The sequence below is a fragment of the Phaenicophaeus curvirostris genome, chromosome 21 (assembly GCF_032191515.1).
Source record: "Phaenicophaeus curvirostris isolate KB17595 chromosome 21, BPBGC_Pcur_1.0, whole genome shotgun sequence".
Lineage (NCBI taxonomy): Eukaryota > Metazoa > Chordata > Aves > Cuculiformes > Cuculidae > Phaenicophaeus > Phaenicophaeus curvirostris.
The window spans coordinates 836726-862107 of NC_091412.1; the positions used below are offsets into that span (position 1 = coordinate 836726).

The following is a 25382-nucleotide window of genomic DNA, read 5'->3' on the forward strand; positions in this document are numbered from 1 at the left end:
GAGAAGCTGGTGCCTCACAGCTTTGATGGGTGTACTCTTTGCTGGGCAGAAGTATGGCTGAATGGACAAGCACAGAGAGAACAGAGTTAAATCCTGATGGTGGCTGGTCACAAGTGGTGTCCCCAGTGCTCCATGTTGGGGCCAGTTCTGTTTAATATCTTTATCCATGATCTGGATGAGGCGATCGAGTGCTTCCTCAGGCAGTTTGCAGATAACACCAAGTTAGGTAGGAGTGCCGATCTGCTGGAGGGCAGGAGAGCTCTGCAGAGGGACCTGGACAGGCTGGATCCATGGGCCAAAGCCAACAAGATGGGGTTGCACAAGGCCAAGGGCTGGGTTTTGCATTTGGGCCACAAGAACCCCATGCAGGGCTACAGGCACTGGTGAGGCTGCACCTCGAATCCTGAGTTCAGGTTTGGGCCTCTCACTCCAAGAAGGACATTGAGGGGCTGGAGAGTGTCCAGGGAAGGGAATGGAGCTGGGGAAGGAGCTGAGGGACCTGGGGCTGTTCAGCCTGGAGAAGAGGAGGCTGAGGGGAGACCTCATTGCTCTCTGCAGGTCCCAGGAAGTAGGTTGTGGTGAGGTGGGTGCTGGTCTTTTCTCTCAAGGGACAAGTGATAGGAATAGATGAAATAGCCTCCAGTTGTGCCAGGGGAGGTTTAGAGTTGATATTTGGAATAGTAAGAGTGGTGAAGCCCTGGCAGATGCTACCCAGGGCCCCCCAGAGTCTCCATCCCTGGAGGGGTTCAAAAACCATGTGGTCATGGCACCTGGGGACATGGTTTAGCAGGCAAAGTGGGGCTGGGCTGAAAGTTGGACTGAATGAGCTCAGAGGGCTTTCTCAAACTCAATGAGTCTGTGATTTTATACAGAGCCACAGCCAATTTTGTTTAAAGAACCACTACCATGTGTCTGGCACAGAGGACGCCCAGCTACTCACTTCTTGAATCTGTATTCAGTTCCCATAAATGCTGCCTCAGTTTCCCCCTCATAGCATGAGAATAACCATGTTTTTCTATACAAACAGTATTTATAAAGCACACAATATTTTTAGGGCAAATAAGAAATGAACAGGGAAGCAGATTAAATCTGTATTGGATACCAATCATGCACTGAATTCACTGGCTTAGGCGCTTTCCAGGGGAACGAGCAATGTCTCCTCCAGCAGCATATTTGTAAAGACCGGTTTTCCTAATCAGCTTTTGAAGGTACGTGTGGACATGAAGGTACATGTTTTTTAGCTTCCTGAAATCTGAAAACCTTTCGAGAATTAAACAAACCAGTGACCTATTCTTACTGGGTTTGTGAGAGTAAAATTTCACCGGTTTCCTGCAGAAGGTGCTGGGTTTGGGTCTGGACGGGATGTGACTCCTTGTGCTAACGATGAGCCCAGCCACACACACTGTCTCTGAAGAGGTTAGAAACAAAGAATGTTTTAAACCAAACATCATCCTAAGCAAGACCCACGAACGAGTCCCACGTTTTCTTCATTCTTTCCAGCATTCCAAGCCCTCGCCAGCGTTGGGGCAGCAGGAAAGGCTAGCACCAACCCCATGGAGAACCAGCCCAGGTCCTGCTGGGGATGGCGTGATCCTGACACGCTCTCTGCTGGCAGGGGCTGGGTCTGCCGAGCATGGGGTCACGAATGGTTTGGGTAGAAGGGACCTCAAAGCTCATCCAGTTCCACCCCTGCCACAGGCAGAAACACCTCCCACTGCATCAGGGGCTCCAAGCCCCATCCAACCTGGCCTTGAACCCCTCCAGGGATGGGGCAGCCACCACTGCTCTGGGCAACCTGGGCCAAGGCCTCCCCACCCTCACAGAAAAACATTTCTTCCCAAAATCTCATCTCAATCTCCCCTCCTGCAGCTCAAAACCGTTCCCCCTAGTCCTCTCCCTGCCCTCCCTGATCCAGAGCCCCTCCCCAGCTTTCCTGGAGCCCCTTTCAGCACTGGAAGCTGCTCTAAGGTCTCCCCACAGCCTTCTCTTCTCCAAGCTGAACAACCCCAACTCTCTCAGCCTGTCCTCGTACAGGAGGTTCTCTAGCCCTCACATCATCTCCGTGGCCTCCTCTGGCCTCGCTCCAACAGCTCCATGTCCTCCCTGTGCTGAGGACTCCAGAACTGGACACAGGGCTCCAGGTGGGTCTCACAGAGCAGAGCAGAGGGGCAGAATCCCCTCCCTCCCTGCTGGTCCCTCTGCTGTGGAGGATGCAGCCCAGGAGTTGGTTTCTGGGCTGTGAGCTCATGTTGCCAGTTTGTGTTGAGCTTCTCCTCCCCAAGCACCCCAAGGCATTCTCCTCAGGGCTGCTCCCAATACATTCTCAGGAGGAATAATGGGTTCATGTAAGGAAAGCAAAGTGACTGCTCTTGAGGCATTGGGAAAACAGGGATCCTGGTGTGCCTTGTCCCCACTAACCATCCAAGCTTTAGGAGTTGGCCTGTTAAATCACGCCCCCATCCTGATCCTGGTTTTGGAGCCTGGCTCAACGTGCTGTCCCATTTGTCTCCCGCAGGATGATCCTCACGGCCTCAACATTGTCAACTTTGACCGCCTGCTGCGGGAATCCCAGAAAGAGGTGCTGCGGCTGCAGCGGCAGATCGCCCTGCGCCATTCCAGGGACCCTCCTCGGCCTCCCAAGGATCCTCCTCAGCGTTCCAAGGATCCTCCTCGCCATTCCAGGGACACTCGTCGGCATCCCAAGGACCCTCCTCAGCGTTCCAAGGATCCTCCTCGGCATTCCAGGGAGCCCCTACCTTCCCCCGGGCCCCGCTGTGCTGCACCAAGCACCTGCTCCGAGGGCTCCCTTCGGCCACAGGTCAGCGACCTGAAGGTTCTGCTGCTTAATTACTTGGTTAATTAATGTTCACGGAACCCTGAGGCAGGCAGGAGCGCTGCAGGACAGGGCTGGGGTCTGCATGAGGAGGCTGGGAGCTGCATGAGGGCTGGGGGCTGCACGGGGATCTGGGGGCTGCATGGTGGGGCTGGGGGCTGCACAGGGATCTGGGGGCAGCATGAGGGCTGGGGGCTGCATGGGGATCTGGGGTCTGCATGGGAGGCTGGGGGATGCATGGAGGGGCTGGAGGCTGCATGGGGGGGCTGTATGGGGGGGCTGGGGGCTGTATAGGGTTCTGAGGGCTGCATGGGAGGGGCTGGAGGCTGCATGGGAGGCTGGGGGATGCACGGGGATCTGGGGGCGGCATGAGGGCTGGGGGCTGCATGGGGATCTGGGGGCTGCATGGGAGGCTGGGTCTGCATGGGGGGTTGGGGACTGCACAGGGGGGTCTGGGGGCTGCATGGGGGGTCTGGGGGCTGCACGAGGGGTGTCTGGGGGCTGCATGGGGGGTCTGGGGGCTGCACGAGGGGGGGCTGGGGGCTGCATGGGGGGTCTGGGGGCTGCACGAGGGGGGTCTGGGGGCTGCAGGTGGGGGCTGGAGGCTTCAGGAGGGGGCTGGGGGCTGCACGGGGCAGTTGGGGGTCTTCACGGGGCTGGGGGCCTGCATGGGTCTGGGGCTGCGCGGGAGGACTGGGGCGTGCACGGGGGGCTGGGGGCTGCACGAGGAGCCTGGGGGCTTCATGGGGGGGGGGGGCTGGGGTCCCGCTTATCCCGCCCTGCCCGTTGCAGCCCAGGGAACCAGCAGCAATCCCCTGCCCCCGGCTTGCTAGAAACAAACGCCATGGGCGCGGGGGGGGGGGGGCGGTGCCGGGGGCGGTGCCATGGGGATCCCGCCCCCAGGCCGCCCCTTGGCCCCGCCCCATCCTGTCCGTGGCCGCTCCCCCCCCGTGCCCCCGCCCCCAGGGCCCTCCCGGTCCGTCCCGGCGCGCCCCCCCGCGGCCGCAGTGGTCGCGCCCGGCAGTTCCGGGGCGCCGCGGGGCGCCGCCTCTCGCCGGGGCCGCAGGTGAGGGGGGGGGGGGCCGGGCCGGGGGGAGCGGGGCCGGGGCTCTGCCCGCTCCGGGGCCGCGGGGCCTGCGGAGCCCGCCGGGGCCTGCGCCGCCACCCGGGGACGGTCCCAGGGCGACCCTGGGCCTGCAGGGCGCGAGCGTCCGGTCTGCATCACTCGTGGTTTAGGGTCCCTCCCCTCAGCAGGTGCTTTTGTTTCTTTCTGGCCTCTCTCGTTATCCAGAGGGAATCCTGGGATGAGTTCGGTGTGGTGAGATCTTAGGGAGAAATGTTTTGCTGTGAGGGTCGGGAGGCCCTGGCCCAGGTTGCCCAGAGCGGTGGTGGCTGCCCCATCCCTGGAGGGGTTCAAGGCCAGGCTGGATGGGGCTTGGAGCCCCTGATCCAGTGGGAGGTGTCCCTGCCCATGGCAGGGGTGGGACTGGCTGGGCTTTGAGGTCCCTTTCAACCTAAACGATTCCATGACTCTGCTGGTCTGAGTTTCTTCTTATATCCACCAGAATAGTCTTAAGACTTCATATTTGCCACCTTCCACTTACTCCATGTTAAGGTAGTGTTGGAGAAGTGACATGCTGCACATATTGATTCAGTTATGACAAAGTGAGAGATTTGATTCTTGCCGAAAGGGGTTTTTGACATCTTGGGTGAATATTTACTAGCCTTGGTGCCTCGTTGCTGTTAATTTTGTTGCTTCTACAGACAGTTTGAGAGATATCCTCATGTCCTTCTCAGGATAGAGTGCTTCTCACTTTAGAGTGCAAGGAGCAGCTGAAGTCACTGGGTGAGACCTCATTGTGCTCTGCAGCTTCCTCACACGGGGAGGAGGAGGAGCAGGCGCTGAGCTCTTCTCTCTGGGAACCAAGGAGAGGAGCCGAGGGAATGGCAGGGAGCTGTGCCAGGGGAGGGTTAGGTTGGACATGAGGAGAAGGTTCTTCCCCCAGAGGGTGGTGGAGCCCTGGAAAAGCTCCCAGGGAAGCAGTCACGGCACCAAGGCTGACAATATTCCAGAAGCTTTTGGCCAAGGCCCTCAGCCCCACGGTGTGAATGTTGGGGTGTCCTGTGCAGGGACAGAAGTTGGACTCGAGGATCCTTGTGGATTCCTTCCAGCTTGGGACGTTCTGTGATTCTCTATAGTTTGGGATTTCTGCCCTGGTTACCCCCTCACCCCCCAAACTCCTCTGTGATGAAGGGATGCAGAGACTCCTTGTTTTTCACTCTGCCTTTGTGTTCCTTGAACAGCCTTTCCATACCTTCATTTTCACCTGACCCTGTAGATTCTGTCAGACAAGGACAGTATGTCTTACAGCCTTGCTCGTGGGTGCTCTTTATTTCTTTGGTTCAGGAGAGTCTGTCCTCATTGCCAGAAGATTTTCTGGCTGATAAAAGGGAACAAGACCAAGCCTAGCAGCAGCATTGAAGAGGGAGTATGAGGAGGCTGTTGCTGGTCTTTTAGCTGAAACAGAGTAGAGCACCCGGACTCTGTGGGCTAGATTCCCGCGTTCCCAGGGATGCTGTGCTGAGGATGAAGTTTGCTTTCGGGGCAGTAACCACAGTTATCATAATTAAAAGGAATTACTTTGCTCTTCTGTCCTGCTCCCCAGCACAGTGCATCTGTGCAGAATTCACCGGCTGTCAAAGAATAACCTCAGGGGGTAAAGCACAGGCTTCTCCTCTCAGTGTCTTTGGGAAATCCTGTTTCTTTTTCTCTTTATGATTCCTGCACTTTTTTTTGCTTAGGGTTTTGGGTTGATGCTTGTCTCTGTAATGATAAATCATAACTCAACAGGGGTTTCTTTCAGTGGTAGTGCTCGCTAAGGAGCAGTTCTCACTGACCCTTCCCTTGTGTTGGAGCAACTCGTGTTGACTAGTGGGATGTGGTGGATCAGAGTTAAAAACAACCCAGGAAACCCAGTATCCCTTCCCCTTGTCTGGAAACCTGCTGCAGTTTTCTGCTCCAGCCCAGCCTGCTGTATTGCTTCTTTAGGGACAGGATTGCGATGCTGCTCTCTGGGTGCCAAGGGTAGATCTTTCTAGAAAGCTCACAACATTTTTCATTTACTTTTTTGCGTGCTTTAAACTTTCTGATCACATGCCAGAGCACAGGTACTTCTGTGCCTGGTGTCTGTTCAGCTGCAGCCGACAGAGCCGGGGTGTGCGGATCGGCGATACAGCCCCATCCTGCTCCCTTGCAGGGTCTTTGCTGGCCTCAACAGGTGCCGTGGAGAGCGCTGGTGGTGGAAAGAAGCCATTCTGCAGTGGTCAAATGTGTCCCTGGCATCTGGCTTGTGTCTAGAGCATCTTCTAGTCCCTGCTGGGAATGAGGTGGCACAGCCCCAGGTCACAGCATTCTCTTTACAATACATGCCAGTCCAATTTATCGGTTGTTTAATACAGTGATGCGTCTGGGTTCTGCTATAAAATAACAGTGGGGGCATGTGGCTGGGCCATATCTTTGTTCTTGGGGGGAAATTAGGTCTGTGAAACCCTTGTTTTCCTGGGCTTGAGTTTAATCTCTGGGTTTCCTGGCAGTGATGCCTTGAATATGGACCTAGTTAAACCCAGAGTGTCCAGCGTAAAACAGAGAAAAGAAGTGTTGCTTTGGGTCTAGTGTTTAGACCCTGTCCTGCTGGCTGGCTGTAAACGGGGTTCAGGCTGTGGAACATGGGTCCCTCAGGACCAGAGGTGTGCAAAGGGAAAGGAGAAATTGTCCTTCTGCCAAGAGGCCAGCTGAAAGTTAAGGGCTGTGGTGAAGTGTCAAAATCCTGCTGCGTGCTCACTGTACAAGTTGGCTTTAATGATCCTAAAATCCACTTATAAAAAATAACTGTAAATTCAGCATTTAAAATAGAATATTTTCATAGCCTCTTTCTTCTGTTTGCCTTGTTCTGCTCTCAGGGGGGCAAGAAAACACAGTCAAATATTAGCTGAGAGTGGAAATTCAGGGGGTTAAAGGTGTGTTTGTCTGTAGCCCATATTAAAAGGGAATTTCTTAGAATCTTGTGTGCGAATGTGTACAGAGCAGTGTCTCCTTTCCTTCTTTTTATTGCTTTGGAGAGGGCCAGGAAAGGTGTTGCTGATGCCTTCCACTGAACAATTAGATGAGGCACAAATCAGAACTCGTATTTGAGAGCCTTCTGGAGCCTCTTGTTGAATATGGACGGCTTGGTCAAGCGGGATTGATTGACACTGGGCTCCAGAAAGCTGCCAGAACAGGTCTGGTGGCTGAGACATCCCTGGCATGGTGTTGATCTTTCTCCATCTCCAGTGGTGCCTTTCAGAGCTTGGGTTCCTTTGTGGAGCGTTGCTCTTCCTTCCAGGGCTTCCAGGAGAACCTTTTTTCACTTGGTGTTCAGGGTGTGCTTTGTGGTCCTGGCTCTCCCTGACCTCTCTGGCGTCTCGCTTGCTTTCCAGGTGGAACCAAGCACGCAGCTGCTGGGACCTGCCCCTGAAGGCCATGAAAACTTCCCTCCCCAAAATGCAATAACGGACCCAGAGAGCAGCCGACAGATACAGCAGCTGGTGAGTTGTGGCCTTGGTTTGGTGAAACAATGTGACACTTTTTCTTGGGGTTTTCATCCATGGGAATCCAGGCAGAGATTTTAGGGACTGGAAGCTTTTCAGGTGCAACTGCTCTGCAGAAGTGGGAAGCTTGGGGAATCAATGGGCAAACACAGACCATTTGCATGGAGAGTGGTGCTGGGGGGCAGCTCCAGGTGTTGGGCTGGCGGGGAACTCTGTCATACTGAAATGACAGGGAAAAACACTTGATGGATTCCATGCTGGTGTGGTCATCTTTGACTGGGAACCAGATATGACTGTCCTGGGAGAGCTGGCATGTGAGGAGTTTGTCCTTTGTGAATTATTCCAGCTAACCAGGCAGTTCACAGCAAGGTGTAGCTGCTCCTGTCCATCTGAGGAACCAAGAGTGGCAGCAGATCAAGGTCCATACTCGGAGGATGTCACCTCTATGTTAGATGCCATTTGGATTAGAATAGGAGCTAAGGTAGCACATCTAGAGTTTCAAGCTGGATATTTTGCACAGCTCTGTCTTTTTGTCCCCCACATCCCATCCTCCGTCCTGTTCCATTCAAACAGGAACAACCTGCGCAGATGGGAAACAGAGAACTGTTTCCAGATGGTGAAAGGCTTGGGGAAGAGAGGAATAGCTGTCTCTCTTGAAGAGTGTTTTAGTTTTGCTGCCTTTTATAGAAACCAAAGGAAATTTTTTTTTTTTTAAATTGCTTAAGTTTGTCACAAAGAGATTTTCTCAGGAAAATGAAATAATGAATACTGAATTGGGTCTGAGAAGCTGGGCTTGAATTTCTTCTGCTTGGTAAGGCTGTGGCTTGCTGCTCTACTTACGCTTGTTTCATGCAGGAATTTGAACTCAAGAAAAAGCGCAAAAAATGTGAAAACCTTGAGCATGAAGTGAGGAAAAAGCATAAAAGATGCAAAGAACTGGTAAGCGTTCTCGTTGCCTACTGTTGTGCATGTACTGGGGGAAGGGAAGCTAAGCTGCTGCATGCCTTTCTTGGCTTCCCTTCAGTTTATCTTTCTAATGAATTGGCAATATTTCTCTTAATTTGAGCAGTGTCACAAATTTGAGGCTCCAGCCCTTGAGGCTGGAATTGTTTATTTAGTTTTTCAGCTGGCTGTGGGTAGAATGTAGCTGCACAAATCACTGGATGGAACTCTGTGGCCTTTGCTGGTCTGAGACACACTTGTAATTGTCATATTCACTCCACATAAGTATCGGAAAATTTCTGCATCTTAGGATGGTAATTACAGTGTTGCCTCTTTTTGGTTTCCTGGATGTTTTGCAGATCCTGTCACAGCATTTCTCGCTTCTGTTCCTGCTTTGCTGAGCAGCACCAATGGCATTAGTGACTCTGACAGTGCATGGTTTCCCCCAGGGCTGCTTCCCTGCAGAACAGATGTGTAACAGCTTGCTCAGCTATCAGTTCATAGAAGTGAACATGGTTTGGGTTGGAAGGGACCTTAAAGCCCAGCCAGTTCCACCTCTGTGCCATAGGCAGGGACACCTTGCACTGGATCAGGGGCTCCAAGCCCCATCCAACCTGGCCTTGAACCCCTCCAGGGATGGGGCAGCCACCACTGCTCTGGGCAGCCTGGGCCAGGGCCTCCCCACTCTCACAGAAAAACATTTCTCCCTAAGATCTCACCTCAGTCTCCCCTCTTGCAGTTTAAAACTGTTCCCCTTCATCCTGTCTGCCCTCCCTGATCCAGAGCCCCTCCCCAGCTTTCCTGGAGCCCCTTTCAGTACTGGAAGCTGCTTTAAGGTCTCCCCACAGACTTCTCTTCTCCAGGCTGAACAACCTCAGCTCTCTCAGCCTGGCCTCATGGCAGAGGAGGTGCTCCAGCCCTCGGGTCAGTTTTGTGGCGCTTCTTTAGCTCAGTTCTATTGCACAGCTCCAAGTAGTTTGCATTTCACAGTGCAGAGTTCTGCCTTATTGTCTGGGTTAGAATTGAGCGTTTAAGAAATAAGTTGGTCATTTCACGTTATTAGACTGTTGCTTTTCAAGGACAAAAGAAGACCAACTCACCTTGAAATACCAGGGCTGATACTCTGTGCACAAAGGGGGTTGGCTCTAGGGAGATCCAGAAAATATTTCATTGAATCATAGAATCATTTGGTTGGAAAAGACCTTTGAGATCATCAAGTCCAACTGTCCCTGTAAACCGTCCCTGAGCACCTCGTCCACCTGTCTCCAGGGATAGCGACTCCACCACTGCCCTGGGTAGCCTGTGCCAGTGCCTGTGAACCCTTTCGGTGAAGAAATTTTCCCTAATAGCCAATCTAAACATCCCCTGGTGCAACTTGAGGCTGTTTCCTCCCATCCTATCACTTCTTACTTGGAGAAGAGATCAGCACCTCCTTTCAGGCAGTTGTAGACAGTGATGAGGTCTTCCCTCAGCCGCCTTTTCTTCAGGCTAAACAACCCCAGTTCCCTCAGCCACCTCTTATAAGCCTGAGAGGATTTGATGGTCCATAAAACACTGGAATATGTGTCTGTGTGGGGTCACGTGTGACAATAATGCTACTGAATTCCTCTAATGGTGTACAAAGTTACTGCAGGTGGACTGGACCTGACAAACTCTGTTGGTGTCTCTCTGTATGTCCATGGCCTCCTGCCTGCTCAGACCACGTTCTCTAAGGTGGAGTGATAGGTGGCTCAGGTTGCTTTCTTAGCTTCAGACTGAATCCTGGTTTCAGGCTAGAGTCTGCTGTTTAAAACTTCTGGACAGCAGTGTATAAATAATGTGACACTGGAGCTGGGAATCAGACAAACAAATGTCTTTATCATTCTGGGCTTTAAGATTACATAATTAGGAGAAGAAACCCAAGAGATTATTTGTCATAGAGCTGGTATCTGCTTGAGTGCTGTTCCACTCCTTGAGCAGTATCCCATCAGCATCCTGCACCTTCAGGCAACAGGAGCAGCGGAGCCATGCGGCAGAATAATCTGGGGGTCAGTCTGAGGGCCTTGGTGTGGTAACAGATGCTGTTTCTGGACAGGAGATCCAGCTGCAAGAGGTACAAAGTGAAAATGTGCGGCTGTCCGAAGAGAACTTGCAGCTGAACAAGAAGGCTGGATGGGCAGGACAGGTAAAAGGCAGCGTCTTTGTCAGGCAGAGCATTAACTTCTCTCAAAGCTTGCTTAGAAGAACTTGCTAGCATGCTGGGTTTTCAGGTCGTGTTCTTGTCTGTGGACCTCCCTGTCCTGTGAACCCACAGTACCTGTAAGCAGAGCAGGTCACTGCCCTCTTTTAATGACAGAGTATCCCAAGACTTGAGTGAGCTGCTTTGTCCTTGCTTGGTTTTCCCATGGTAACTTGTTAGTGAGTTGGTAACCAAAGGCAGGCAGGAGTTGATGGGGAGCAGCACACGCTGGGCAGAGGGGGTAGCAGAGCAGAACTCATTGCTGCAAGCATGTTCAAAAGTTCTGGAGTGCCTCTGATGTTGTTTTGTCATCCTCAAAGAGGGGTTTTAGTGGCTGATGCTGGGACAGGGCAGAAAGCGCCCTCTCTGCCCTGCAGTTCGGAGCTGCCCTTTGCCAAATGGACACCCCAAAAGCTTCAGGTGCTGGGAGAAAGGCAGGATACTGGCATTATTCAGTTTGCAGAGCGGGTTTCAGGGCAGGGTGGCTGCACCTTGGATGATTGGGTTCTACAAACATGCTGTATGTGACAAGGATGGAGGAGTTGGTACTCCAGTGAAGATCCTCCATGGGTTTCTCTTCCCAGCTCCTCTAAACAAATGCAATGCACAAGAGTTAGGAAGCCACCTGTCTGCCTCATGTGTCAGAGTCATCAAGTTGCCTCCACACATAAGACTTCCCCTCAGATTGATAACTGTTCTAAGTGAAGTGTTTGTCTTTGCTTGATTATCTGCATTGTTAGTAGTCATCAAGCCACAGTGCACTCCAGAACCAAAATAGATTGCTCTAACGTCCCATCGTAAGTGGAGATACACGTGATTGCAGCAGGCTGCCATGATTGTCTGTACAGCTCTGTGTTTAATCTTACCACCTAGGATGAAAAGGGCTTGCAGACCTTTGTGACTTTTTATATCTCCCAGCCTTTAGCCTGTTTTATCTCAGTCCCTTTCTCCCTGCAGAAGGGGAGCAGAGCCAAGTCCAGTGGGAGAAGCAGTGCAAGTAAAGTGTCCAGCACATTGCAGGCTGACACAAATCCACGTGTGTTTGTTTTGAGTGGAAGCCAGAGGTAGAGGAAAGTTCATGATATTGGGATCATTGCAGGTAGAAGGCAGGTTTGCAAAACAGCCCGTTGAGATACAGGAGTAGTCATCCGTTATTTATTCAAGGAATACCTACAACTACTCATGCTAATTGCAGATACTTTCTCCTCAGGTTGAATCTGAGAATGCTGACCTGAAATTGCAGGTTGTTTTGGTTACTAAGGAACGGGATTCAGTAATTCAGACGAATCAAGGACTCCAAACCAAGCTGGAGAATCTAGAGCAGGTGCTGAAGGTCAGTGGGGCCTGTGGCTGGAGGACTGTCCAGACACTCGGTGCTGCTTTTGGATAGCACATGTTATCTCTTTGCTTTTGTTCTGTCCATTCTTTTGTCTCCTTGCTTCTGTTGGGAATTCTGCTTCTGCAGGATCCTGGAACATGGCTTTCCAGAGTGGGCAGAGATGCTATAGAAAGGCTGCTGTGGGGCTTGGGATGGTAGGGAAAATAAGACAGCCATCGCTGGTTTAAGAGTTGTCTTTGCCTGTGTTGCTCTGGCCGTGGTAAGAGGTTCTTGCTTTCTCCTCTGTTTGATGCCACCATGAAGCAGAGGCCATGTCTTCATGGCCCATAATGGGTCCCAGGGCAGTGATTCAGTGGTGTCACCCTTAGCTATCTGTGTCTTGTTCCGCAGCACATGAGAAATGTGGCTGAGCGAAGGCAGCAGCTGGAGGTTGAGCACAAGGAAGCGCTGCTAGTCCTGCAGGAGAAGCAAGAGGAAGTCAGACGGCTGCAGCAGGTATGCAGCGTGGGAGAGGATTGACACTTTACTCTCTGAATTCTGGGAAAGTGATGGTATCTTATTTCCTTGGAATGTGGTGCACAGAAGAGTCATGTGTGAGTTCACAGGATAAAGTAATCCAGGGAGGAGTGTCTGTGTCTAGGCAAGCTCTGGTACCTGGGCAAAGTATAGGGCTTTTCTCATGAATGGCAATTCTGATCTTGAGGTGCTTTCTGTCCAAAGCCAAAGATCGTTTCAGTCTGTACAGCATTTTAAATCTCTTAACAGTCTATCAAAGTGGTGATGACAGTAGAAGGGAACTTTGGGAGGCTGCTTTCTTACTTACTCCATTTCTTATTCCTTCCTAGGCACAGGCAGAGGCAAAAAGAGAACATGAAGGAGCAGTACAGCTTCTGGAGGTAAGGCAGAAGAGAGCGATGGATCAGTGGCTGCAGATTTGGTATCTCTTGCTCTTAATGTCAGCTTTCTTGATGCCCTGGGTATTGTTGTCTCTTCAGCAAAATGCATTGAGATCTTGGTGGGACACAACACATTGCTGCTGTGCTGGCAGAGTAGTCTTTGGGCTCAAAGTGTCTGGGTATCAAATCCTGACCTGCTCAGTCCTCAGACAGGTTACTTCATTCAGATTGTGCCCAGCACATGTGCTTGGATTGCTTTTTGATGTAATATTAATGGCGAATGAGTGTGGTCCGTTTCACTGTTGGAAGAGCTCGGTCACATGATTGTCATGAGGGTAGTCTTCTTCCTTGGAAATGCTGAAAACTCAATGAGAAAAAGCTCTCCGCAGGCTGCTCTGACTGGCTCTGCTTTGGGCTGCGGGAGCTGTGCTGGGTGATCTCCAGAGCTGCCATCCACTCTTCCATTTCCACACTGAGACAGCGCTGGGGGTGAGCAGAGGTACAGGATGGTTTCTGTATGTGGAGGTACCATGGCCAGAAGGACTATCTGCTTAGGAGAAAACCTGGAGGGGTTTGGTCGTGGGAATGAAGTTCTGGAGCAATTCTGCTTGATTCCCTGGGTCTCCGACCCAGGAAAGTGTCCATTCAGTTGATTTTATGGAGGGCTGCAATGTGCCGGGAAAAAGACAACTTAAAATTTAGCACTGATTCTCGCTGCATGCTGGTTTGGAGGCCCTCAGACAGAGCCTGGTTATCTTATTCATGTGTTTGGGATGGGTGTTTGGCTTTGGTTTAGAAAGCAGATCCTTGTGGGAATGAGGTGGGACTCTCAGCATGGAGCAAGGCAGACCTTGTGGGTCAGTGAGAAAACAATTGTGTTCAAAGGGAGGGTTAGGCTCTCCGTGGTGGGTTGTTGAGTCTCGGCTGCTCTAACTGCTGATTTGGTTTTGTGTCTCTCTTTGCTTTTCTTCGTGCTGCCAGAGTACTTTGGATTGCATGCAGGTACTGCTATGATCCTGTCAGCCAGGACGTTTCTTTCTTCTGTCCTGACTTCGGCAGTTCCTTGATATTCTTGTTTTACCTGTGCCCTGAGAAGACTGCAAGAGTGTCCCCACCAATAAACAAATGCCATTAAAGGAGCTGCCGCTATGGGTTTGATGGAGCAGCTGCTTTTCTGTTGAAATGCTTTGCTTTCCTTATCAATTAGAATTAGAAGCTTTACTTTTTTGTCATTTCCAGCTTTTTTTGATTTGCCCAGCTGTGCATCTTCTCCCCATGTCATGTACATCTGAAGGCCTTCTGGGAACTCCTTGCAGTCCGGGAGTGAAGCATTTCCTTCAAAACCCAAAAGCAGTGAGAAGTGCTGGCTTTGTGATTGGTTGGCAGGTGGGAAGCAGAGGTTGTGGATAATGGTTTTCGTGGAAGAGGTAGAACCTAACAAAATTCTGGTCTGTGGGCCATGCTGCTGGCCTGGTCACAACTGATTTGCAAAGAAAGCTGGTACGGGGTTTGTAGCTGACAGAAAACTGCTTTCAACAGGCACTTTCAGATCTGACCACAAAAAGCTGTGAGAAAATCTCACAAGTAACAGGGAGATGAACTGACAGGTGGCCCTGCACGGACACAGAGGAGAGCAGCTCTGATCAAACCTGCACGGCAACAGGCTCGGAATGAGCTCTTCTAGCAGGAAAATGCAACATGTGAAATAGGGTGGGGGTTTTTAAGATCTTAGCATAATACACGGGTCTGGTCAAAAGGACAAGCACAGCTTTGGGAGTTTTTAGGAAAGTGATTGGGAGCTGCCCAAGGATGTTTCTCAGGTATGTGCACATCCTGTAGAACCAGCACCCACATCAGGGTCGAGTTAGGGATCCTTCAATCCCTTCAGTGCTAGCCCTGCTCTAGCCAGGAGTTTGGACTGTTGTAGCAAAGTTGTGAAGACACGGCAGAAGATATAGAGAAGGGTGACAAGGAGCATCTGGATGGGGAATGTCATGTGCAGGAGAAGCACAACAGAGCAGCCAAGAAGGAGAATGTCCAGAAAACACAGCTGAGCTGGTTGTGGTTGAGTCTAGCTTGGTGTGGAAAATCAGAGTAAGGTCCCAAACTGGTCGTTAAAGCAGTCCCACCAAGCTTTGCTCCCTGCTCTTGCAGCCACTTCTGGTGACCATGCTTTTCAGTCTCCATTGGTGCGGGGCTCCTCTTTCTACCCCTTTTGGGTTGGGTGTAGACACTATGGACTCTCCTCTGTGTCTGGGGCTTGGCTCCTGCTGCTTCCCTGATGTTCCTGGCCACGTCCTTAGGCTCCTCTTCCTTATCCCCCTGCCTCCTAGCACTGCCCTGGACACTGTTGCTTGCCCAGCTGTGTGTGAACCTCTGTGAGCCCACTAGGAGTGTGTGTTGTGTGTGATGTGGTGGGAATCCTTAAGGGACATTTGTATGTTGGGTTGAATAACACAAGATTGAAAAGACACTTGAGTAATTGGGTATCTTGGAATTAAACTGGACGATCCAGGCTATTGGCTTCGCCACCAGTAGAAATGGATTAAACTGCGATTAATAAATGTACAGAAGCTGTAATGCTGTTCAACACAATGTCCAGATGCATCTGCTGGCTCCGATCTCCAGACAAGACAGGAAAAGCTGCTCTGGTCCTGTAGTTGCTCTGTCCCCTTCTCTTGGCATAGGCTGTGTCCTGACGTGGGATCAGGGATAGATATTGGGCCCAAGGAAGTCTTGCCTCAATCCAGTGCAGTGTTTTTACTGGTGGTGGTTTCTTCTCTCTATTAAGATATGATGCACAAGAGGAGAAGCATTGATGTGAAAAATCTTACCTCTAAGTAAACTCGAACCCTTACAGTTGCAGAGGAATCTGATACAATGTGACCTGTTGAACAGGGAAGAGGCTCTGAGCAAGTGGAGAATGCAGATGTTTCTGGAAGTTGCTGGTGGCATCTGCTAATCTCTTTCTACTCAGAGACAGTTACTTCATGCCAGGCTTCAGAGGCTTCCCTTCCAGACTGAGAGCTCCAGGGTAGCTGTGAAGGAAGCAAGTGATAACATGTAGAGCAGCTTCCACTATGGAAGGGGGCTCCAGGAAAGCTGGGGAGGGGCTCTTGACCAGGGAGTGCAGGGATAGGGTGAGGGGAACAGTTTTGAGCTGCAAGACATGGAATTGAGATGAGAGCTTAGGGAGAAATGTTTTGCTGTGAGGGTGGAGAGGCCCTGGCCCAGGTTGCCCAGAGCAGGGGTGGCTGCCCCATCCCTGGAGGTGTTCAAGGCCAGGTTGGATGGAGTTTGGAGCCCCTGATGCAGTGGGCGGTGTCCCTGCCCATGCCCGGGAGTTGGAACTGGCTGGGCTTTGAGGTCCTTTCCAACTCAAACCATGCTGTGTTTCTATGACAGAGACGTTTAAAACAGATTTGCCTTGATAAAATATAAGTGCGTGCACACTTGGAAAGTGGGAGGGAAGGGCTAGAAGGATTTTGCAGTGCTCTGAGACCAGAAAGAAAGCTTTTTCCAGGTCAGATGGGTTATTTTTAGAGCTGCCTAAAAAACAGACTTTCTGCTTCTCAGTATATTTGAAGACATAATTTATTTTGGGGGGTTGGGTGGAGAAAAAAGAACCTTTGAAACCATTTTTTAAATAGAAAATTTTGAAGAGCACAATGCAGTCACGTGTATTGGTGCCTCTTCCCTATGCAAAAATGAGATGAGCAACTACGAAGCCTGATGTGATCTCAGCCCAAAGAGAAAAAAGAGAACAAACATCATCTCTTGCAAGGCAGAGCCTGCTCCTCAGCCAGACACATGCACGCTAAATTAAATGTTTTCTTCATGAACTCTGTTGCAGTACTGCTGGTTAGAGAAAACTTTCCCTTCCTGCACTAAGGGTTTTCGGCTTCTTTGTCATCTGAAGTGCCCGAGCAGGGGCTGCACAGGCTGTTGAGGGAGCCAGGGGGAGCTACAGCCCAGTGGAAGGATGAGAAGAGGGAAAGGAGTAGTTGCATCTTCCTGGGAATGGACCTATAGCTGGGGTGAATGTGGGCGTGTGCAGGGGCAGCCAGGGCTCAGCAGTGTTTTCAATCCGGACGTGTAGGAAGAGAGTGCTAGAAAATACAGACAGATGGTTCTCTAGTAAGAATGTGTCTTTTCCATAGCATTTCACTAAGGTTCCCTGCATCTCATCTTGCTAGGATGCTGCTTGCTTGTACTCAGCATGGAGCAAGTCACCCCTGTTGAACCTGGTGGCAAAGCACATGGGCTACCTGCGTCTGAGAATGGTTCTGGGTACAGGCCAGGGTGCTGCCACTCTCTGCCCTTCCCAGTGCCTGGAGGAGCCGAGGTCTGGAGGGGCAAGTGGGGTAAGGTCTTGGGAGCTTGGTGGAGCCTCTGGAGTGGTGGACAAGACAGAGCATTGGGAGAGTAATTCCTTTTGGAGACGTAATTTTAATTCTCCAGTATACATGCAAACCCTTTCCAATCTTTCTCTTTTCAAGACATTTTAATCTTTGACCTCATCAGGCCTTGTGCAGGGCTTGGGTAGGAAGTCAGTGTTCAAACCCAGCATTTCAGGGATGATTGCTAATGGAGCCTGCAATCAGTCATCTCAGACTCATAGGTGATGGGTCTCAGGTTTGCAAAGGTGCTGTAGGAGAACTGGATAGAATTGGGTAGGACTGGTGGAGCTGCCAGTTCGCATTGACCATTCCTGGCACACCTTGAGAGTCTTGGAGTCTTGAGACCCACTGAATGGGTGCAGCAAAGGTTCTTAGGAGCCTCGCTCACTGCTGGTTTTGATATGAATTTGTGCCTCATCTTGTGTCTCTCCTGTCAGGCCCGAGTGAAAGATCTGGAAGACCAGTGTCGCAGTCAAACAGAGCAGTTCAGCCTCCTGTCTCAGGAACTCCAACAATTCCGGCTTCAAACGGGAAAAATCGACCTTCTCACCTCCACGCTGGTGACTTCTGAGCTTCCTCTTGCTCTGTGCAGCTCTACCCCGCAGCCCCGCTGGGAGAAGGGTAATTACTGGAGATGCCTGCAAGTATTAACTTGTGGGACCTCTGTCTCTCTCTCTTCTAAATACCCTTGGTCCATTTTGTAGTCATCAAGAGAACCTGGCATTTCTCTGCCCAAGGAGAGCCCAGGGTGTACAGTCTGGAAATGAGTCATGTTTTAGAGACTGGAGCTGCTCTAACGGGTGTTTGCTCACTGCTTGTCTCCTGCCCATGGCTAAAGACAGATCATTTTATTGCAGAATCACCGGTTCCTGGATTGCTCGCTCACCCGAGTGCAAAGAAGGCTCACAATGACGAGGCTGATGAGCTGGAGCCCTCCCAGTGGGCGCCTGATGCCACTGCTGGTTCCCCAGTTGCTGCTCCCACTTCTCAGAAACAAGCCAAGAAAGCGGAATCTCAGTCAAGCTCTTCAAAATCAGAATCCATGCAGAACAGTCCAAAATCGTGCCCGACTCCAGAGGTCAGTGTGGGCGTCCCCTCCATGGCCTGTGCTTTCTAGGCACAAGAGAATAAGTGCACTGCTGAGAGCACCAGTACTGCTGCATTGCTTCCCTCCTGTCTGCCCGAAGGAAGTGGGGAAAAATGAGAAAAGCTGTAGGAAAATATGGAAAAGGCCTTGTTTGCCCATGTCTGTAGTGCTGATTTGAACATATCACTGCACTCTGGGAGGGGAAGGACTGGCGAGACAGAGTACTGGGAGTTTGGGAGAAGAGTGAGGTGGGCAGGGAATTGGTTCAAAGTGTGGGAAAGCTCTTGCTAGGCTTCCTCCTGACACCTCGGCTGCTGTTAACACACACAGGCTACAAACTGTTGTTCTTAGCCTACTGAGGAGCTGTGTCCAGGCTGGGTTTGGCCTTGAGCCAAACTGGTGAGGGGCTCAAACTTCTTTGCCGGTGTTTGAGCCCCTCATCCACAGCTCAAGGTGTTAAAATTTCACTTGGTGAGAGAAACCATGAAAAGATGCTGAGTTTGTGCTGGCAGAGGGGGTGAAATTAATGTGCTTGGCTTGTTTTTGTCACCAAGCTCTCACAGATGGGGCTGCTTCTGTTTCCCAGGAGCTCTCACGTAGTGCTGTAAGGTCAACTCAAGACATCCTTCGTACTCACTTGGTGTGACAGGATGGGAGAAGGCAGTGCCAAAAGCAGGGCTGGTGCTGGTGGTTTGGGTGGCAGTGTTTGCTCTTTGGCTCCACTGATGTTTCCTGAGTGCCAAAACCTTGGAGGCCACATGGTGCTCCTTGTATGTGTGGAGGGCTCTGAAGTCTTGAGCTACTGAGGCCAGGCCACTAATGAAGGGATGCTGCTGTGGCAGCAGCGTCCACCACTGCACGAGAGCTCGGAGAAGTAGTTGTGAATAGAGACCAAGTGAAGGTCACCCCTGGGGAGGAACAGGAATGTGCTGCCCTCTGTTCTGTAGGGGAAAAAGTTGCTTTTTTTTAATTAAAGAGAAAGCTTGAAAGCCACTGTTCCTCCATGGAGAGAGAACACCAGTAGTGCCTATAGAGGTCAGTCTGGGATTCTTGGGCAAGAGCCAGTTTGTAGAGCATTTTGCTTCAGAAGCGCATGGCTATGGGAGCGCTCCGGAGCATTAGCTGGGCTGCTGTGGTTGGGTCTGACTTTGGGTGCTACTGGGTGTAGGCATTTGTTACTCCAGGAGATGATGCGAGATCCTATGGCAAGGAGTACGCTGCCTTGAAAAGGGGCTCTGACCTCTTTCAAAGGTTAACTTTGGCCGTTCATGTACTTGAAAAAACAGCTGCTTTGTATTCTGTGATGGGTCTTCGTCAATAAGAACAGGAAGGACAAGGAGCTGTTGGAGTGAGTCCAGAGGAGGCCACGAAGATGATTTGAGGTCTGGAGCACCTCCCATATGAGAACAGCCTGAGAGAGTTGGGGTTGTTGAGCCTAGAGAAGAGAAGGTTGCAGGGAGACCTTAGAGCAGCTTCCAGTGCTGAAAGGGGCTTCAGGAAAGCTGGGGAGGGGCTCTTGATCAGGGAGGGCAGGGATATGATGAGGGGAATGGTTTTGAGCTGGAAGAGGGGCAATTGAGACGAGATATTAGGGAGAAATGTTTTTCTGTGAGGGTAGGGAGGCCCTGGCCCAAATTGCCCAGAGCAGCGGTGGCTGCCCCATCCCTGGAGGTGTTGAAGGCCAGGTTGGATGGGGCTTGGAGCCCTGATCCACTGGGAGGTGTCCCTGCCCATGGCAGGGGGTGGAACTGGGTGGGCTTTGAGGTCCCTTCCAACCCAAACCATTCTAGGACCTCTAGGATTCCTGCGAGGTCTGCTTTAAAAATGGCAGCTTGAACTTGTTCACTGACACCGTGCCAGACAAGCACAAGGGAATTCCTTTTCGTCAGAAAGTAGAATTGCATTCCTGAACTCATTGCTACGGGATGTAAAGTTCTCAAATGTCAATGGTGTCAAAAAGACCAAGGCAGGTTTCTGGAAGATGTTCCTGCCAAGAGGCACCAAACACATTCAGGGTGCAGCCTCCATCTTAGGAAGGCCGTAAATTACTAATTTTTAGAAACCCATGGGCTGCACCAGGGGGAGGAGAGTTTCATGCTTGCCCCTTCTCCTGTGTCATTTCTTTCTGCCTGGGCTGCTGGCTGTTAGCAGGACTGGCTGTGAGGACGAGATAGAGTTTTGGTTGGGACTGGTAGGGCCTTCTGATGTTCTGGAAGTACAAACCCATTCAATTGAAGTTTTTACAGGTGCTGGAGGGGAACTGCCTGAACAGAAGCACTTGGAGACTTGGAGCCATTGATAGAACTGTGAGATCTCCTTGTGCAGGTTGCCATTTGGGTTGCACACAGACAGACACCAATTAGAGGGAGAAAGAATTGAATGTGCTGAATTACGTAGATGTAGTGTGGAAGGGAGCTCTGGATGCTTTAGTCCAATCTCCTGCTCCAGTGGGACTTCACCAACACTGGATCAGTGTGGCCATGAATGGAGACCCCTACCTTGCAGGAACCTGTCCCGCAGCTGCATCACCCACCTGGGCAAGGAGTTTTTCCTAAAGTCTGACTGGAACCCCTGAAGCTCCAACTCAGAGCTGTTGCCTCTTATTACTACTACTTCTTCATCTTAAAAGTCATTCTTCCAGCTGGTTCTTGGCACAGTGGCCTGGGTGCCATCGCATGTTAGAGGACTTGTTCACTGGTGTTCGGACCTTTGACTGTTCCTTTACTGTGATTTGGGCCATATCATATCCTTCGTTTTCAATGTTTTTAGGTGGACACTGCGAGTGAAATGGAAGAACTGGATGTTGACAGCATCTCTCTAATGCCAGAGCCAGGCAGCCAAGCCCCAGCGAAGCTCCAGGTGTTCTTGGCTCGATACAGGTACTGGGTCACTTCTTCTGGTTGGTGGAGTTAGACAGATTGTCTCCTGGTTGCCTACTTTACACAGCTCTCTAGAGCTGGAGCACCTCCCATCTGAGGACAGGCTGAGAGAGTTGGGGTTGTTCAGCCTGGAGAAGAGAAGGCTGCGGGGAGACCTTAGAGCAGCTTCCAGTGCTGAAAGGGGCTCCAGGAAAGCTGGGTAGGGGCCCTTGATCAAGAAGTGCAGGGATAGGATGAGGGGAACAGTTTTGAGCTGCAAAAGGGGAGATTGAGATGAGATCTTAGGGAGAAATGTTTTTCTGTGAGAGTGGGGAGGCCCTGGCCCAGGTTGCCCAGAGCAGTGGTGGCTGCCCCATCCCTGGAGGGGTTCAAGGCCAGGTTGGATGGGGCTTGGAGCCCCTGATCCAGTGGGAGGTGTCCCTGCCCATGGCAGGGGGTGGAACTGGCTGGGCTTTGAGGTCCCTTCCAACCCAAACCAGTCCATGACTTTATGATTCACATCAGAGTTTTGGGCCGGTGAGGTCTCACTCCACACGCAGAGAGGATAACATTGCTTTGGCACATTGAAATCCATTCTAAAGATTAAAAGAGCAAGGATTAGCAGTCAATGCTTGCAGAGAGAACAGGTATTTCTGAGGGGTTTTTCCTGTGCTGGGCTCTCTGATTCACTCCAGGATCAGAGTTTAGAACTGTGTGGCATCCAAACGCTTATCACCAGCACCTTCATCATCATCACGCTAGTGGAGGTTTTGGGCTGCCATTTAAAATGCAGAGTTGTGGCACTGATAGTTGTGTGATTTGGATCCTGAGAGTTGGATAATTAGGAAGAAAAAGGCTAGAAACCTTTTCTTCAGCCCTGTAACTTTCTTCTTGCGCAAATCTGCCCCTTCTTTGGATTTTAATCGGGAGAATCCTGTGATCCTGTGCTGTGCTTGTCCATGGTGTTCATATGCCTGATAAAATGGACCTGAAATGAGTGGGAGATTTTGATGCTTTGGGGCTTTTTGGGGTGTTTTTCTGAAACTGTTAAGCACATGCAATGTCGAGAGCTGTCTGCATAAACTGTTTCAAGATGCAGGTGGATTTAAGAGTGTCTGTTTTAGAATGCAGAGCCCTACAGCTCATCTCGCAGCACTCAAACCGAGCAGGCACTCGAGGAATTGAGATCCTTGTGTAAACACTTTCTTGAGTTGCTCTGATCTGTTCCTTCCAACGTCACAGACATCTGTTCTGCTCCTGGGAAAATTATCCCTAGGCATTGTTTGAACACAGAGCAATACGTTAGGAGTTCTACTTAAACCTGAAATCCAGAGCTTTGACCTCTGCAGAATTTGCTGCTTGCAAAAAGCGGGGACAGTCCCAGAGAACTGTAAGCTGATCATGGAATCATGGAATGGTTTGAGTTGGAAGGGACCTCAAAACCCATCCAGTTTCAATACTCTGCTATGGGAAGGGACACCTCCTACTGGATCAGGTTGCTCCAAGCCCCATCCAACCTGGCACTGAACGCCTCCAGGGAAACCTGGGCCAGGATTTCCACACCCTTATTGTGAAGAATTTCTTCCCAATGTCCAATATGAATTTCCCTCTTCCAATTTAAAGCCATTCCCCCTTGTCCTGTCGCTACAGGACCTTGTAGAAAGTCCCTCCCATGGAAAATCACTGCTCAAATATGTTCCTGTGAACATTCCTACACAAAGTAAGTCTTTATATTGCTAATATTTCAGCTACAATCCTTTTGATGGACCTAATGAGAACCCAGAGGCAGAGCTTCCACTGACTGCTGGCGAGTATATTTACATCTATGGAGACATGGATGAAGATGGCTTCTTTGAAGGTATGTTTGTGGTTTCATAGAACAAAATGTGCCCCAAGTGCTGTGGAGAGTTGAGCTTCAGAGAGGAATTCAGTGACTCTTGAAACCTCAAGAGAAAGAATTTCTGCCTGAAGTTAGTTTGTTAGAGAGAAAAGCAGATTCTGTTGGCAAACGGTTTATTTATGCTATGATTAAATCAAATCTAAAACATTAAATCCTGCTCTAATGAATTCAGTGGGAATTTTGCCACTGCTTTCAGCAGAGCTCCAGGTTTCGTCCCCATATGGTTCCTTCTCAGCTCTGGAGAGGAACGTGTTCAGCCCTGGGCACCTGCAGATGGCCTGTTCCCTCTTCCCAGTAATGCCTAGTGAGGCAGAGGCTGTAAGCAGTCGATGGACTCGATTCCCTCTTGCTCTTTTGGCAGAATGGGCATGAGCAGAGCAGCCCAAACTGCAGTTGTTGTCCTGTTTGGTGTCATACAGTGTGTTTTTTCTTTTGGGATCTTTGATCCTGGTTGCCTGAAGGGCAGATGGCATTGAAACCAAGAACTGTAAATCTCTCGTGGAGTCCCTTTGTGGAGCGGGGTTACTGAATGGGGTGAAGGGTCCTGATTTATTGAGGTGCTTTGCAAGAGCTGAGGCAAATGCATGCTTGTGTTGCACTGCTTGCTCTCTGTTCTGGCTTGCTCTTTCTTTCTATTTCCAAGCTTCTCATGTATTTATTTATTTATTTGTTTGTGTGTCTAGTGTTTAAAGAATAAAAAGGTTATTCTTTACTAATGTTTTCTGCTTTCCCTGCTTTCGGTTGGTTTGCTGTAGGTAGAGCCTGAAAGGGGAAAGCAAGTGCAATCCCCACGTGCTGCTCGTGTGGCTGGGATTTTATGGTTCTTGCTGTGGTTTCAGCCATCCCTGGGAGCCTTTTGGGGATGTTGTCATTCCAGAAGCTAGGAGAACAAAGGAGGGATCTAAAAAGAAGGCCAGAGCTGGATGCAGAGCTGGAAAGATGAACTTGAGGAAGTACTACAACCGCCAAACCTGTATGGCGGGGAGAAGACATAAAAACATCCATCTGTGTAGTTTGGGAAGGCTAGAAAGAAACCATTAAGTTAGCGAGAGATCTGTGATGAGGAACAGTAGGATAATGAAGAAGGAAAATCCCTTAAGCTAATTACACAAAACAGCTTTTTAGTGAGCTGGCTCTGGAATGCAGAGCAGTGAGTCTTCTCACTGTGGCCAGGGCAGCATTTGGAACTGCAGGAAGCTTTGCTGGGAATAACCTCCTGGAGGTGGTTTTGCCATTCCTGACTGCAGTGTGGCTGTGACCTAGTGTAGATGCTCTCACATGGTCTTCCTGTACGGGCTGGAAGGCTGATCGGTAGGTGCAGTGGTAACAGGTTTCCTGTTTTTCATTTAGGGGAGCTGATGGATGGCCGGCGAGGGCTGGTACCCTCCAATTTTGTTGAGCGAGTTTCAGATGATGACCTCATGACGTTTCTGCCTTCGGAGCTGAATGATCTCACCCATAGTTCATACCGGGAGAAAAGTTTGGTCAGTGCAAACACCAGCAGTGAGGATAAGAGTGATTTCTCCATTGAAGAGAGTAGCATCAGCCCGTTGGCCAGTAGAGCAGAAGGAGACCAGGAGGAACCTGTTAGTCACACAGCAGTGCCTTACCCAAGAAAACTGACTTTGATCAAGCAGCTGGCCAGAAGCGTGGTGGTAGGCTGGGAACCACCCCTTTTGCCAGCTGGCAGCCCAGACATTCAGAGTTACAACATCTACGTGGATGAAGAGCTACGTCAAAATGTGAAGAGCGGCTTGCAGACTAAAGCAGTGATTGAAAAGCTGGACTTGAAGACGAAGGCTTACCGGGTGTCTGTGCAGAGCGTGACAGAGCGAGGCAGTTCTGATAAACTGCGGTGCACTTTCTTTGTGGGGCAAGATCTTTGTGTGGCACCAACTATGCTGAAAGTCCGAAGTGTCACTGCCACGTCAGCAGAGGTCGTGTGGCTTCCCTGCAACAGCAACTACAACCATGTGGTGTATCTCAATGGGGAGGAGTGTGATGTAACGAAACCAGGGGTCTACTGGTACATCTTCCGCAATCTGCAGCCGAGCACTCAGTACGTTGCCAAGCTGGAGGCCCGGCCCTTGCAGACACCTTGGGAAGAGGTCCCAGAGGGGCAGGAGCAGAACTCAGCTGTGATTCACTTCACTACCCCGCTAGCAGGTATTGGAGCAGCCATGCTCGTTGCCACAGAGCATGGAGTGCTTGGAGCAGTGCGTGGCTGTGAAGCCTTGGTGCGAAGGGAAGCAAGGTTTATTGAGGTCCCCAAGCCTGAGGTGCTGTCTTGTTCTGTCTTAATGTTTCTCTTCTTTTATTTTA

At 50.7% G+C, this 25382-nt stretch overlaps 1 protein-coding gene across 11 annotated transcripts in view; it reads left to right on the forward strand.

The window, feature by feature from the left end:
• The window catches only part of TSPOAP1 (TSPO associated protein 1), a 64193-nt gene that overhangs the window by 10911 nt on the left and 27900 nt on the right, over positions 1–25382 (forward strand). For 6 of the 11 annotated variants that reach the window (XM_069873910.1, XM_069873915.1, XM_069873907.1 and 3 more), the window contains exons 5-17: positions 2516–2833; positions 7310–7417; positions 8276–8359; positions 10437–10526; positions 11791–11913; positions 12310–12414; positions 12765–12815; positions 13797–13817; positions 17653–17836; positions 18073–18293; positions 21072–21181; positions 22909–23018; positions 24411–25226. In XM_069873910.1, the coding sequence (XP_069730011.1) occupies positions 2516–2833; positions 7310–7417; positions 8276–8359; positions 10437–10526; positions 11791–11913; positions 12310–12414; positions 12765–12815; positions 13797–13817; positions 17653–17836; positions 18073–18293; positions 21072–21181; positions 22909–23018; positions 24411–25226 (2341 nt within the window). The remainder of the gene's footprint in view (positions 1–2515; positions 2834–7309; positions 7418–8275; positions 8360–10436; positions 10527–11790; positions 11914–12309; positions 12415–12764; positions 12816–13796; positions 13818–17652; positions 17837–18072; positions 18294–21071; positions 21182–22908; positions 23019–24410; positions 25227–25382) is intronic. The other 5 variants (XM_069873909.1, XM_069873918.1, XM_069873908.1 and 2 more) reach the window with 4 other exon arrangements.